This window comes from Passer domesticus, chromosome 4, assembly GCF_036417665.1.
Source record: "Passer domesticus isolate bPasDom1 chromosome 4, bPasDom1.hap1, whole genome shotgun sequence".
NCBI classification, from domain to species: domain Eukaryota; kingdom Metazoa; phylum Chordata; class Aves; order Passeriformes; family Passeridae; genus Passer; species Passer domesticus.
The window spans coordinates 82,614,687-82,628,599 of record NC_087477.1 but is presented as its reverse complement, the minus strand read 5'-3'; the positions used below and the strand labels follow the sequence as shown (position 1 = coordinate 82,628,599).

Below are 13,913 nucleotides of genomic sequence, written 5' to 3'. Positions count from 1 at the left end.
AGTAGGATGATCCACTAATCCATGGGACTCAGATCCCCTAAATCCACTGGGATCATCCCACTAATCCATGGGACTCATATCCCCTAAATCAATCCCCTAACCCAGTGGGATGATCCCCTCAATCCACCAGGATGACCCCACTAATCCTGTGGGACAATTGGATCATCCCACTAATCCAGTACTCCTAAATCCTGTGGGACATCCCCACTAATCCAGGAGGCTGGGATCCCCTAATCCCGCGGGATGTCCCCACTAATCCATGGGGCTGGGATCCCCTAATCCCGCGGGCTGTCCCCGCTGACCGGTGCTTTCGGGGCAGTTTTTGGGCTCCAGGGCAGCCGGACAGCACCGACCACGGCCGCTGGGGCGGCGAGCGCTGCGTGCAGATCCACCCGGTGGGCGCGGGGCTCTGGAACGACCACAACTGCAACTTCAGCTTCCCCTGGGTGTGCCAGAGGGACCTCAGCGTGCCCTGAGCGGCCCCGCGGCGGCGTCACCTCGGAATTGTCCCCAGGGAGGAGTGGGTGGGTTATAGGGCTTGGGAGGTTTTGGGAATTGTGGGGTGATCCCGTTAATGTTGGATGATTCCTGGATATGGGGGGCTCAGATCCCTGCAAAACTGTGGGATGATCTCAGGCATATCCAGGAGGTTCAATTGCCAAAAAATCAGTGGGATGATCCCTCCCAGAAATCAGTGGGATGATCCCTCCCAGAAATCAGTGGGATGATCCCTCCCAGAAATCAGTGGGATGATCCTCCAAAACTGTGGAATGATCCCTCCAAAGAATGGGATAATCCCCCTTAGCCTGTGAGGTGATCCCTCCTGTCCTGTGGGGTGATCCCTTTTATCCTGTGGGATGATCTCTCCAAAAGTGTGGGATGATCATCCCTATCTCGTTTGATGATCCCTCCCATCCTGTGGGGTGATCCCACTCATATCCAGGAGGTTTGATCCACCAGAAATTACTGGGTTGATCCCTCTTTATCCTATGGGATGATCCCACTCTTATCCAAGAGATTCAATCCCCCAAAAATCAGTGGGATGATCCCCCTCATATCTAATAGGTTCAATTCCCCCCAAATTAGTGGGATGATCCCTCCAAAACCTGTGGGATGACCCCCCAAATCCAGAGGCCTCATCCCCCCTATCCAAGGGTCCGAATCCACCCGGTGGGCGCGGGGCTCTGGAACGACTACAATGCAAACTTCAGTTTCCCCTGGGTGTGCCAGAGGGACCTCAGCGTGCCCTGAGCGGCCCCGCGGCGGCGTCACCTCGGAATTGTCCCCAAGGAGGAGTGGGTGGGTTATGGGGTTTGGGAGGTTTTGGGAATTGTGGGGTGATCCCATTAATGCTGGATGATTCCTGGATATGGGGGGCTCAGATCCCTGCAAAACTGTGGGGTGATCTCAGGCATATCCAGGAGGTTCAATTGCCAAAAAATCAGTGGGATGATCCCTCCCAGAAATCAGTGGGATGATCCTCCAAAACTGTGGAATGATCCCTCCAAAGAATGGGATAATCCCCCTTAGCCTGTGAGGTGATCCCTCCTGTCCTGTGGGGTGATCCCTTTTATCCTGTGGGATGATCTCTCCAAAAGTGTGGGATGATCATCCCTATCTCGTTTGATGATCCCTCCCATCCTGTGGGGTGATCCCACTCATATCCAGGAGGTTTGATCCACCAGAAATTACTGGGTTGATCCCTCTTTATCCTATGGGATGATCCCACTCTTATCCAAGAGATTCAATCCCCCAAAAATCAGTGGGATGATCCCCCTCATATCTAATAGGTTCAATTCCCCCCAAATCAGTGGGATGACCCCCCAAATCCAGAGGTCTCATCCCCCCTATCCAAGGGTCCGGATCCACCCGGTGGGCGCGGGGCTCTGGAACGACCACAACTGCAACTTCAGCTTCCCCTGGGTGTGCCAGAGGGACCTCAGCGTGCCCTGAGCGGCCCCGCAGCGGCGTCACCTCGGAATTGTCCCCAAGGAGGAGTGGGTGGGTTATGGGGTTTGGGAGGTTTTGGGAATTGTGGGGTGATCCCATTAATGCTGGATGATTCCTGGATATGGGGGGCTCAGATCCCTCCAAAACTGTGGGGTGATCTCAGGCATATCCAGGAGGTTCAATTGCCAAAAAATCAGTGGGATGATCCCTCCCAGAAATCAGTGGGATGATCCTCCAAAGAATGGGATAATCCCCCTTAGCCTGTGAGGTGATCCCTCCTGTCCTGGGGGGTGATCCCTTTTATCCTGTGGGATGATCTCTCCAAAACTGTGGGATGATCATCCCTATCTTGTTTGATGATCCCTCCCATCCTGTGGGGTGATCCCACTCATATCCAGGAGGTTTGATCCACCAGAAATTACTGGGTTGATCCCTCTTTATCCTATGGGATGATCCCACTCTTATCCAAGAGATTCAATCCCCCAAAAATCAGTGGGATGATCCCCCTCATATCTAATAGGTTCAATTCCCCCCAAATTAGTGGGATGATCCCTCCAAAACCTGTGGGATGACCCCCCAAATCCAGAGGCCTCATCCCCCCTATCCAAGGGTCCGAATCCACCCGGTGGGCGCGGGGCTCTGGAACGACCACAATGCAAACTTCAGCTTCCCCTGGGTGTGCCAGAGGGACCTCAGCGTGCCCTGAGCGGCCCCGCGGCAGCATCACCTCGGAATTGTCCCCAAGGAGGAGTGGGTGGGTTATGGGGTTTGGGAGGTTTTGGGAATTGTGGGGTGATCCCATTAATGCTGGATGATTCCTGGATATGGGGGGCTCAGATCCCTCCAAAACTGTGGGATGATCTCAGGCATACCCAGGAGGTTCAATTGCCAAAAAATCAGTGGGATGATCCCTCCCAGAAATCAGTGGGATGATCCTCCAAAGAATGGGATAATCCCCCTTAGCCTGTGAGGCGATCCCTCCTGTCCTGTGCGGTGATCCCTTTTATCCTGTGGGATGATCTCTCCAAAACTGTGGGATTATCATCCCTATGTTGTGGGATGATCCTCCCATCCTGTGGGGTGACCCCACTCATATCCAGGAGGTTTGATCCGCCAGAAATTACTGGGTTGATCCCTCTTTATCCTATGGGATGATTCCTCCAGAAGAATGGGATGATCCCACTCTTATCCAAGAGATTAAATCCCCCAAAATCAGTGGGACGATCCCTCTAGAAAAATTGGATGATCCCACTCATATCCAGGAGGTTTAATCCCCAAAACCAGTGGGATCATCCCCCAAAAGCACTGGGATCTCATCCCCCCATATCCAGCGGGATCAATCCCCTAATCCAGCGGGGTCATCCCCCCTTACCCAAGAGAATCATCCCCCAAAAGCAGTGGGTTCATCTCCCATATCCAGAGGGATCATCCCTCCTCTTTAGGGAATTCATTCCCCATATCTAGGGATCTCATCCCCCAAAACCAGTGGGATCATTCCCCCTATTTAGGGAATTCACCCCCCATATCCAGTGGGATCAATCTCCCAATCCAGAGGGATCATCCCCCTTATTTGGGACCTCATGCCCCCCATCTAAGAGGATCATCCCCCTTGTTCAGGGATGTCATCCTCCATATCCAATGGAATCATCCCCTAAAACCAGTGGGATCAATCCTCCAAAACCATCGATCATCCTGCCAATCCAGATGGATCATTCCTCCATTTAGGGAATTCATCCCCCATATCCAGTGGGATCAATCTCCCAGTCCAGAGGGATCATCCCCCTTATTTAGGGATGTCATCCTCCATATCCAATGGATTCATCCCCTAAAACCAGTGGGATCATCCCGCCGATCCAGATGGATCACTCCCCCATTTAGGGAATTCACCCCCCATATCCAGGGTTCTCACCCCCTCTCTCCAGCAGGATCCTCTCCCAAAACCAGTGGGATCTTATCCCCCATATCCAGGGTTCTCATCCCCTCCAAAACCATTGGGATCATCTCTCCTATCCAGGGATCTCAGTCCCCTCAGCCAGTTGGATCCTCCCCCAAAACCAGTGGCTTCTCATCCCCCAAAAACAGTGGGATCTCATCCCCACCCCATCCAGGGATCTCATTCCCCAATTCCTGTAGGATCATTCCCCATATCCAGTGGTGTCATTGTCGCTCTCCAAGGGGATAATCCCCCCAAAAATAGTGGGATCAATCCCCCTTATCCAGTGGGATCATCTCCCCTGTTTAGGGATCTCATCCCTCAAAACCAGTGGGATCATTCCCCCTATTAAAGGAATTCATCACTCATATCTTGGGATCTCATCCCCCAAAACCAGTGGGATCATCCCCCATATCCAGTGGGATCATCCCCCAAAACCAGTGGGATCATTCCCCCTGTTTAGGGAATTCATCCCCCATATCCGGGGGTCTCATGCCCTCTCTCCAGTGGGATCATCCCCCTTATCCAGAGGGATCAAGCCCCTAATCCAGAGGGATCATCCCCCCCATCCAACAGGACCATCCCAAAATACAAAAAAAAAACCAAAAAAACATAAAATACCCCAAAACCCCAAATAGGCCTAAAATAGCCCATAAAACACCCCAACCCCCAACAAAAACCCCAAAACAAAAAAAAAACCTCCCAAAATATCAAAACCAAATCCAAATAACTCCAAAATTACCCCAAACACGCCCAAAATATTCAAAATATTAAAAAAAAAAACCACCTAAAAATCCAAAACAATCCCAAATAAACCTAAAACAAAACAAACAAAAATGTCCAGGGGGAAAAGGGAAGGAAAAAGGGAATTAAAAATGGGGAAAAGGGAATAAAAACGAGGAAAAAAGGGAATAAAAAGGGAGAAAGGGGGAAAAAGTGAAATAATAGGGGAGGAAAAATGAAATCTAAAAGTGGGTGAAGAGAGGGGTAAAAAGGTGGAAAATAAAATTAAAGGGGGGAAATAGGGTGGGGAAAAGAGAAGGAAAAGGGAGAAAAAAGGAATTGAAAGAGGGAAAAGAGGGAGGGGAAAGAGAATAAAAAACAGGGAAGGGGAAGAAAAAGGTAGAAAAAAAGGGGGAAAATTAAAAAAAAGGGGGGGAAGGGAACAAAAAGGGAGGGAAATTAATTAAAAGAGGGGAAGCGAACAAAAAACAGGGAAGGGGGGAGCAAAAGGTGGAAAAAATGAGGGGAAAATTTTTTAAAAAGGGGAGGAAGAGAGGGGATTGCGAGGGAAATTTTTATGCAAAAATGGAGGGGGCAGCAGCCAATGGGAGCGCGCGGTAGGCGGGGGTAAGAAGAAGCAGGAGATGATTGGCTAAAATGATGATTGGCGGGAATGGTAGCGAATAAAAAGGCTCGGAGGGTGGGGCCGGCGACAGTGCGGAAGTACTCGGTGCTCCGGTGGGGCGGAGCCGGATGATTGACGGGAGCTGCAGCCAATTGGAGGCGGGAATGGGGTGGGGAGGCGGGGTTAGAGGGGGCGGGGCTTAAAGCGCGGGAAGGCGCCGGTGGGGGACATTTGAGGGGGGATTTTGGGGACACGGCCCGGCCAGGGGGGACGTGGCTGGGGGGAGGGACACGGAGGGGGTGGGAGCTGGGAACCCCCGGCAGCTGCAGGCGAGGGGCGGCTCCTCCTGCCGGGGGGGGGTCCCATCCACCACCGTAAGGACCAGCCCTGGCCAGGGGGTGTCACTGGGCTGTGTCCATATCCCATCCCGGTGTCCATATCCCATCTCTGTGTCCATATCCCATCCCGGTGTCCATATCCCATCTCAATGTCCATATCCCATCCTGGTGTCCATATCCCATCTCTGTCCATATCCCCTCCATGGTGTCCATATCCCATTTATGGTGCCCATATCCCATTCCAATGTCCGTATCCCATCCATGGTGCCCATATCCCATTCCAATGTCCGTATCCCATCCCGGTGTCCACATTGCACCCCAATATCTGTATCTCATCCATGGTGTCCATAATCCATCCCTGTATCAATATCCCATCCATGGTGTCCACCCCCATTTCCACGGCAGTAGGACGCACCCGGAAAGCCCCACTTCTGTCGCCATGACAACGGGACTCTCCCATTAAACCCCGCCCCTGTTGCCGTGGCAACCGCGACGCTCCCATTAAAGCCCGCCCCTGTTGCCATAGCAGCAGACCCGCGTCCTTGAAGCCACGCCCCTGTTGCCATGGCAATGAGACTCTGCTTGAAGGCCCGCCCCGTTGCCATGGCACCGCAACGCTCCGCGCATGCTCCGCCCCCGTTGCCATGGCACCGAGACGCTCCGCGCAGGCCCCGCCCCTGTTGCTATGGCACCGAGACGCTTCGCGCAGGCCCCGCCCCCGTTGCCATGGCACCGAGACGCTCCGCGCAGGCCCCGCCCCCGTTGCCATGGCACCGCGACGCTGAGGCCGGGCCGCGATGGCGGCCGAGGGGCCGGAGCCGGGCCCGGACGCGTCCCTGGTGTCCCTGTACCGCTGGCTGGACACGGTGCCGCTGTCGCGGCCGCGCAGGAACATCGCCCGCGACTTCAGCGACGGGGGTTGGCCTTGCGGGGACACGGCGGGGTGGCCGGGGCGGGCTGTGGCCGTGGTGCCACCCGCAGCGTGTCCCCGCTGTCCCCGCAGTGCTGGCGGCCGAGGTGGTGAAGTTCTTCTTCCCCTCCCTGGTGGAGCTGCACAGCTTTGTCCCCACCAGCTCCACGGCGCAGAAAGCCGCCAACTGGGGCCACCTCAACAGGTAGGGACAGGTGCCACCAGCTGCGTGTGACGTGCGGGGTGTCCCCAGATCGTCCCCACGTGTCCTGCGGGCGGTGTCGCCCTGTTTGTCACATCCTGAGACACAGAGACACAGTGGCATGCAGCGGGTGGGGATTGGTGTCCCTAGTGTCCCCCTGTGCCCCTCTGGATCCCTCTGGGTCCCTCCATGTCCCTCCGTGTCCCTCCATGTCCCTCCGTGTCCCTCTGTGTCCCTCTGTGTCCCCTGTGTCCCTCTGTGTCCCTCCATGTTCCCTGTGTCCCTTTGTCTGTCTCTGTGCCTCGTGTTCCTCTGTGTCCCCATGTGTCCCTCTGTGTCCCCTTTGTCCCTCTCTGTCCCTCTGTGTCCCTCCATGTCCCCCGTGTCCCTCTGTGTCTGTCTCTGTGCCCTGTGTCCCTCTGTGTCCCTCTCTCCCTCTGTGTCCCATGTCCCTCCGTGTCCCTCTGTATCCCCAGTGTCCATCTCTGTCCCCATGTGTCCCCCTGTGTTCCTCCCTATCCCTCTCTGTCCCTGTGTCCCTCAGTGTCCTCCTGTGTCCCCCTGTGTTCCCAGTGTCCCTCTGTCCCCTCCCTGGCCATTCCATCGACCCCGAATTCCAGGAAAGTGCTGAGCAAGCTGAACCTGCGGCTCCCCAAGATGATCCAGGCGCTGGATCCCCACGTGTCCCTCTCTGTCCCCTGTGTCCCATGGCCCTCTGTGTCCCTCTGTGTCCCCTGTGTCCCTCTGTCCCCTCCCTGGCCATTCCACTGATCCCAAATTCCAGGAAAGTGCTGAGCAAGCTGAACCTGCGGCTCCCCGAGGAGATGATCCAGGCGCTGGCGCGGAGCCGGCCGGGAACGGCCGAGCAGCTCCTGCAGCTCCTGCGGGACAAAATCCTCCAGAGGCAGAGCAACAGCAAGGGACGGGGCGGGAAGGTGAGGAAATCCCCAAAAATTGGGAACTACCGGGAATGGGAATCCTGGGAAAGGTTGGATATTGGGGTTTGGGGAAAGCTGGGATAGGGAATGATTGCTGGGTGGGATTCAGGGTCATTCCCAAGAGAAATCATTCCTGGGTTCTGCTCTGTAGCCAGGCTGGCAGAGCTGGGAAGACTCCCCTGGAGAAGGGAAAAATCCAGGGAATCCTCAGAGTCCCTGAAAGGGCTCCAAGAGAGCTGGAGAGGGACTGGGGACAAGGCCTGCGGGGACAAGGCAAGGAATTCCTGGCTGAAATTCCCAGAGAATCCCTGGAGCTCTGGGAATGTCCAAGGCCAGGTTGGACACTGGGGTTGGATCCACCTGGGATAGTGGGAGGTGTCCTTGGACAGGGATGGGATGGGATGGGATGGGATGGGATGGGATGGGATGGGATGGGATGGGATGGGATGGGATGGGATGGGGTTTAAGGTCTCCTCCAAACCAAACCATTCCAGGATTTTGGAGCCCCTCTGCTCTGGTAGAGCTGGGAATGTTCCCCTGGAGTACGGAAAATTCTAGGGAATACTCAGAGTTCCTAAAGGAGCTCCAGGAGAGCTGGAATTGGGGACAAGGGACAGGGGGACAGGACACAGGGAATGGCTGCCACTGGCCAAGGGGAGATTGGGCTGGGATCTTGGCAAGGAATTGCTGGCTGGGAGGGTGGGCAGGGCCTGGGCTGGAATTCCCAGATTTTCTGTGGCTGCCCCTGGATCCCTGGCAGTGTCCCAGACCAGTCTGGGTCACCTGGGCTGGTGCCAGGGGGTGTTCCAGGTGTGTCCCAGGTGTATCCAAGGCATTTCCCTGCCTCTCCTCAGCCTCCAGCAGAGCCAGCAGCACTGGACGAGGGCGGGTACCTGGACACAGGTAAGGGATGGGGGATAAAGGATCCCAAAATCCCCCTCTGGGACTTGTTGCGATCCCTTGGAGGGGACAGTGCTGTTGGAGCAGATGATCCATCCATCATCCATCATCCATCATCCATTCCTCCATCCATCCATCCATCCATCATCCATCCATCATCCATCATCCATCCATCCATCATCCATCCATCCATCATCCATCCATCATCCATCCATCCATCATCCATCCATCCATCATCCATCCATCATCCATCCATCCATCCATCCATCATCCATCCATCCATCCATCCATCCTCCATCCATCCATCATCCATCCATCCATCATCCATCCATCCATCCATCATCCATCCATCCATCATCCATCCATCCATCACCCATCCATCCATCCATCCATCCTCCATCCATCCATCATCCATCCATCCATCCATCACCCATCCATCCATCCATCCATCCATCCATCCATCCATCCACCATCCATCCATCCATCCATCCATCCATCCATCCATCCATCCATCATCCATCCATCATCCATCCATCCATCCATCATCCATCCATCCATCCATCCATCATCCATCATCCATCCATCCATCCATCATCCATCCATCATCCATCCATCCATCCATCATCCATCCATCCATCCATCCATCCATCATCCATCCATCCATCCATCCATCCATCCATCCATCCATCCATCCATCCATCCATCATCCATCCATCCATCATCCATCATCCATCCATCCATCATCCATCCATCCATCATCCATCCATCCATCCATCCATCCATCATCCATCCATCCATCATCCATCCATCCATCCATCATCCATCCATCCATCCATCCATCCATCATCCATCCATCCATCCATCCATCCATCATCCATCCATCCATCCATCATCCATCCATCCATCCATCCATCATCCATCATCCATCCATCCATCCATCATCCATCCATCATCCATCCATCCATCCATCATCCATCCATCCATCCATCCATCCATCCATCCATCATCCATCCATCATCCATCATCCATCCATCCATCATCCATCCATCCATCATCCATCCATCATCCATCCATCCATCATCCATCCATCCATCCATCCATCCATCATCCATCCATCCATCCATCATCCATCCATCAATCCATCCATCCATCCATCCATCCATCATCCATCCATCCATCCATCATCCATCCATCAATCCATCCATCCATCCATCCATCCATCATCCATCCATCCATCCATCCATCCATCCATCCATCATCCATCCATCCATCATCCATCCATCCCTGTGGGGTTTTCCAGGCCAGCCCAATGTCCGGAGCGATTTGGGAAGGGGCTGCATCCAGGATGGCTCTGCCAGGTGAGGGCTGGGCGGGGGTCGGGACACTTTTGGGGCTGGGGGGTCTCTGTGGGGTCACTGTGGGGGTCAGGGGGTCCTTGTGGGGTTTTGGGAGTCCCTGAGGGGGCTCAGGGGGTCCCTGTGGTGGTTTGGGGTCACTGTGGGTTTTGGGTGTCCCCTGTGGGGTCAGGTTGTCACTGTGGGGTTAAGGGGGAACCCTTTGTTGGTGTGGGGTCACTGAGGTGGTTTGGGAATCACTGAGGGGGATCTTTGTGGGGTTTGGGGTGTCCCCAGAGAGGTCTGGGGGTCCCTGTTGTGGTTTGGGATCACTGTGGGGTGGGGGGCGACCCTTTGGTGCTTTGGGGTGTGTGGGGGGTTTGGGGGGGTCACTGTGAAGATTTGGGGTCACTGTGGTGGTTTGGGGGATCCCTGTGGTGGTTTGGTGTCACTGTGGTGTTTGGGGTCTCTGTGAGGATTTGGGGTCCCTGTGGCATTTGGGGAATCCCTGTGGTGGTTTGGGGTCACTGTGGTGTTTGGGGGGTCACTGTGAGGGTTTGGGGTCCCTGTGAGGGTTTGGGGGATCCCTGTGGGGTCTCTGTTTGGGGTCTCTATGGGGTTTGGGGTGTCCCCATGGGGGTCAGGGTGTGCCCATGTGGCCCTCGGGTTATTCTGTGGGTCAGGGGTTCACCCTGGGCTTTATGGGGTCACTGCGGTGGCTCTGGGTGTCCCCGAGTGTCCCCTGCGTGTCCCCGCGGGAGATCAGGACATTCCCGTGGGATCGGGGGACAAGATTTGGGAACGTCCCCTCGGGGGCTCACGGGAGGGCTCAGCGCTGTCCCCACGGCCGTGTCCCCGCGCCAGGGTGGTGACAGTGCCAGGGCAGCCCGGGGCTGGCCCTGGGGACATGCGACAGCAGCTGGCGGAGCGCGAGCAGGCGCTGGCGCTGGCGCGGGACACGATCCAGGTGAGCCCATCCCAAATCCCGGCGTCCGGAGAGATCCCGGATGCGCGGGGACATCCCGGGGGGACACGCGCGACACTGTCCTGTCCCCGCGCCCTTCTTCCCGGCTTTTCCCTGTCCCCCTTTCCCGGCTTTTCCTTGTCCCTTCTTCTCAGAAATTTTCTCTGTCCCCCTTTGTCGCCTTTTCCTTGTTCCCTATTCCCGGCTTTTCCAGCTTTTCCCGGTTTTTCCCTATCCCCCTTTCCCGGCTTTTCCCTGTCCCTTCTTGTCTAAAATGTTCCCTGTCCCCCTTTCCCGGCTTTTCCCTGTCCCCTATTCCCGGCTTTTCCAGCTTTTCCCTGTCCCCCTTTCCCGGCTTTTCCCTGTCCCCTATTCCCGGCTTTTCCCAGCTTTTCCTGCTTTTTCTCTGTCCCCCTTTCCCGGCTTTTCCCGGCTTTTTCCGGCTTTTCCCGGCTTTTCCCTGTCCCTTCTTCCCTAAAATTCTCCCTCTCCCCCTATCTCAGCTTTTCCGGGTCCCTCCTTAGGTAAAATTTCCCCTGTCCTTCTTTCCCAGTTTTTCCCTGTCCTCCTTTTCCAGCTTTTCCCGGTTCCTCCTTCCCTAAAATTTTCCTTGTCCCTCCTTCCCAGCTTTTCCAGGCTTTTCCCGGTTTTTCCCCATCCTTCCTTCCCGGCTTTCCCTGTCCCTTCTTTCCCAAAATTTTCTGCGTCCCCTTTCCCCTCTTTTCCCGGTCTCCTGTTCCCGGATTTTCCCTGTCCCTTCTTTCCTAAAATTCTCCCTGTCCCCATTTCCCGGTTTTTCCCTGTCCCCCCTTTCCCGGATTTTCCCGGTTCCTCCTCTAAAATTTTCCCTGTCCTTCCCTCCCGGCTTCTCCCGGTTTCTCCAGGTTGTTCCCTGTCCCTTTTTCCCTAAAATTTTCCTTGTCCCACCTTCCCTGCTTTTCCCTGTCCCCCTATCCTGGCTTTTCCCAGTCCCTCCTTCCCTAAAATTTTCCCTGTCCTCCTTCACGGGTTTTCCCGGTTTTTCCCGATTTTTTCCCGAATTTTCCCGGCTTTTCCCTGTGCCCCCTTTCCCGGTTTTTCCCGATTTTTCCCAATCCCCCTTTCTGCTTTTTCCCGTCCCTCAAATTTCCCCTGAAATCCGGCTTTTTCCCACTGCAAATGTAAATTTTGGGAAGGGCCGGGATTCTGTGGGATATCCGGAAATGGGAACAGCGGGATATCTGGAATTCCCATTTTATTTTTAATGGGAAAGGGATCAGAACCCCAAATCCATCTCTTCTCCTCAGTGAGAAAAAATACCTCCAAAATTCCTCTGGGAAAAGAAACCAAAATTCCCTGCTCTGGGGAGACCCCCTGGAATGGGTTTGGGATTTGGGGGTTTTGGGGATTTGGGATTTTGGGGCCCGGGGATTTGGGATTTGGCTCCCAAATCCCTGGGGAACGGCAGATCCTGCAGGCCAAGGTGGGGCGGCTGGAGCAGCTCCTGCTCCTCAAGAATCTCCGCATCGACGACCTGAGCCGGCGGCTGCAGCAGCTGCAGGGCCACCGCCGCTGACGGGGACAGCGACAGCGCGGGGACAGCGCGGGGACAGCGCGGGGACAGCGCGGGGACAGCCCGGGGACAGCCCGGTGGCTCCTGGTGGCTCCGAGCCCGGCGCGGCTGCGGCGCTCGGGATTAAAGAGTTGGATGTTGGTGGCCGTGAGGGGACAATGGGGACACTGGAGGGACACTGGGGACACTGAGGGGACACTGGGGATACTGGGCACAATGGGACACTGGGGGGACACTGGGGACACTGAGGGGACACTGGGGATACTGGGCACAATGGGACACTGGGTACACTGGGGACACTGTGGGAACACTGAGGTGACAATGGGGACAGCGGGGAGGGGACAGAGGTGGGGACAGCGCTGGGGACATTGAGGACAATGTGGGGACAATGGGGACAATGTGGGGACACTGTGGGCACGGGGGGGGACACTGGGGACATGTGGGGACAGCAGTGGGGACACTGAGAGGACACTGAGGACACTGTGGGGACACTGCGGGGACAATGGTGACACGGTGGGGACACTGGGGACATGTGGGGACACTGTGGGGACAGCAGGGGGACATTGTTGGGACAGCAGTGGGGGCAGTAGGGAGGGGACAGCACTGGGGACACTGGGGGGACAATGGGGACAATGGGACACTGGGGACACTGGGGACAGCAGTGGGAACACTAGAGGGACACTGTGGGGACACTGGGGACACCACGGGGACAGTGCTGGGGACACTGTGGGGACAGCGGGGTAGAGGTGGCATATGGGGACATCATTGTGGAGGTGGCGCTGTGGGGACACGGTTGTGGGGACAGCAGGGAGGGGACATCATTGTGGAGGTGGCAGTGTGGGGACACGATGGGGACACTGCGGGGGACATTGGCACGAGGACATCAGGGCAGGGACATCAAGGTGGGGACACCGTAGGGACAGCAGAGAGGGGACAGCAGGGTGGGGATGGCAATGTGGGGACACCATGGGGACAACACTGGGGACAGCAAGGAGGGGACACCGTGGGGAAAACATTGTGGGGACATCACCGTGGGCACATCGGGGTGGGGACACCATGGGGACATCCTGGGGACACCCTGGGGACGCGGTGGCCGCTCCCCCCGCCCGGTGGCCGCCGGGATTTAATCCCTTCCCAAATCCCGTTGTTTTTGTAATCCCGGAGCAAATCCGCGCCCGGCGCTGGGAGGTGACAGCGACATCCCCCGTGTCCCCTCCTCCCGCAGGTGACATCCCCAGGGGTGGCTCTGGGGACCGTCCCTGCGCCAGAGGGGCTCTTTAGGGAAAACCTGGAATTTCCGGCCGATGTGGGAATGGCGGGACAAGCCGGGCCCTGGTGTCCCCTCCCTTGGGGACAAGCAGGGTGTGACGTCACGGTGCCGGTGACAGGGACACAGCCGGGGCTCCGGGGACCGCTGGGAATGCGGACCCCGGGTTTCTGGGAATGCGGACCCCGGGTTTCTGGGAATGCGGATCCCGGGTTTTTAAGCGTTCCAGCAGCTGGAGCAGCCCCCGGGGGTGACGCTGTCCCCTCTGTCCCTCACG

General features: G+C 56.2%; 1 protein-coding gene and 1 long non-coding RNA gene across 2 annotated transcripts in view; one reads left to right on the top strand and one right to left on the bottom strand.

The window, feature by feature from the left end:
* Window positions 1–13,913, bottom strand: part of LOC135299762 (uncharacterized) — a 200,255-nt gene that overhangs the window by 34,595 nt on the left and 151,747 nt on the right. The window lies entirely within an intron of this gene.
* SPEF1 (sperm flagellar 1) lies at window positions 6,330–12,515 on the top strand. The gene is made up of 7 exons (XM_064419159.1): window positions 6,330–6,487; window positions 6,573–6,684; window positions 7,466–7,616; window positions 8,474–8,522; window positions 9,820–9,877; window positions 10,718–10,820; window positions 12,265–12,515. Exons 1-7 carry the CDS (start codon window positions 6,367–6,369, stop codon window positions 12,370–12,372), a joined length of 702 nt encoding a protein of 233 aa, XP_064275229.1. The 5' UTR covers window positions 6,330–6,366; the 3' UTR covers window positions 12,373–12,515.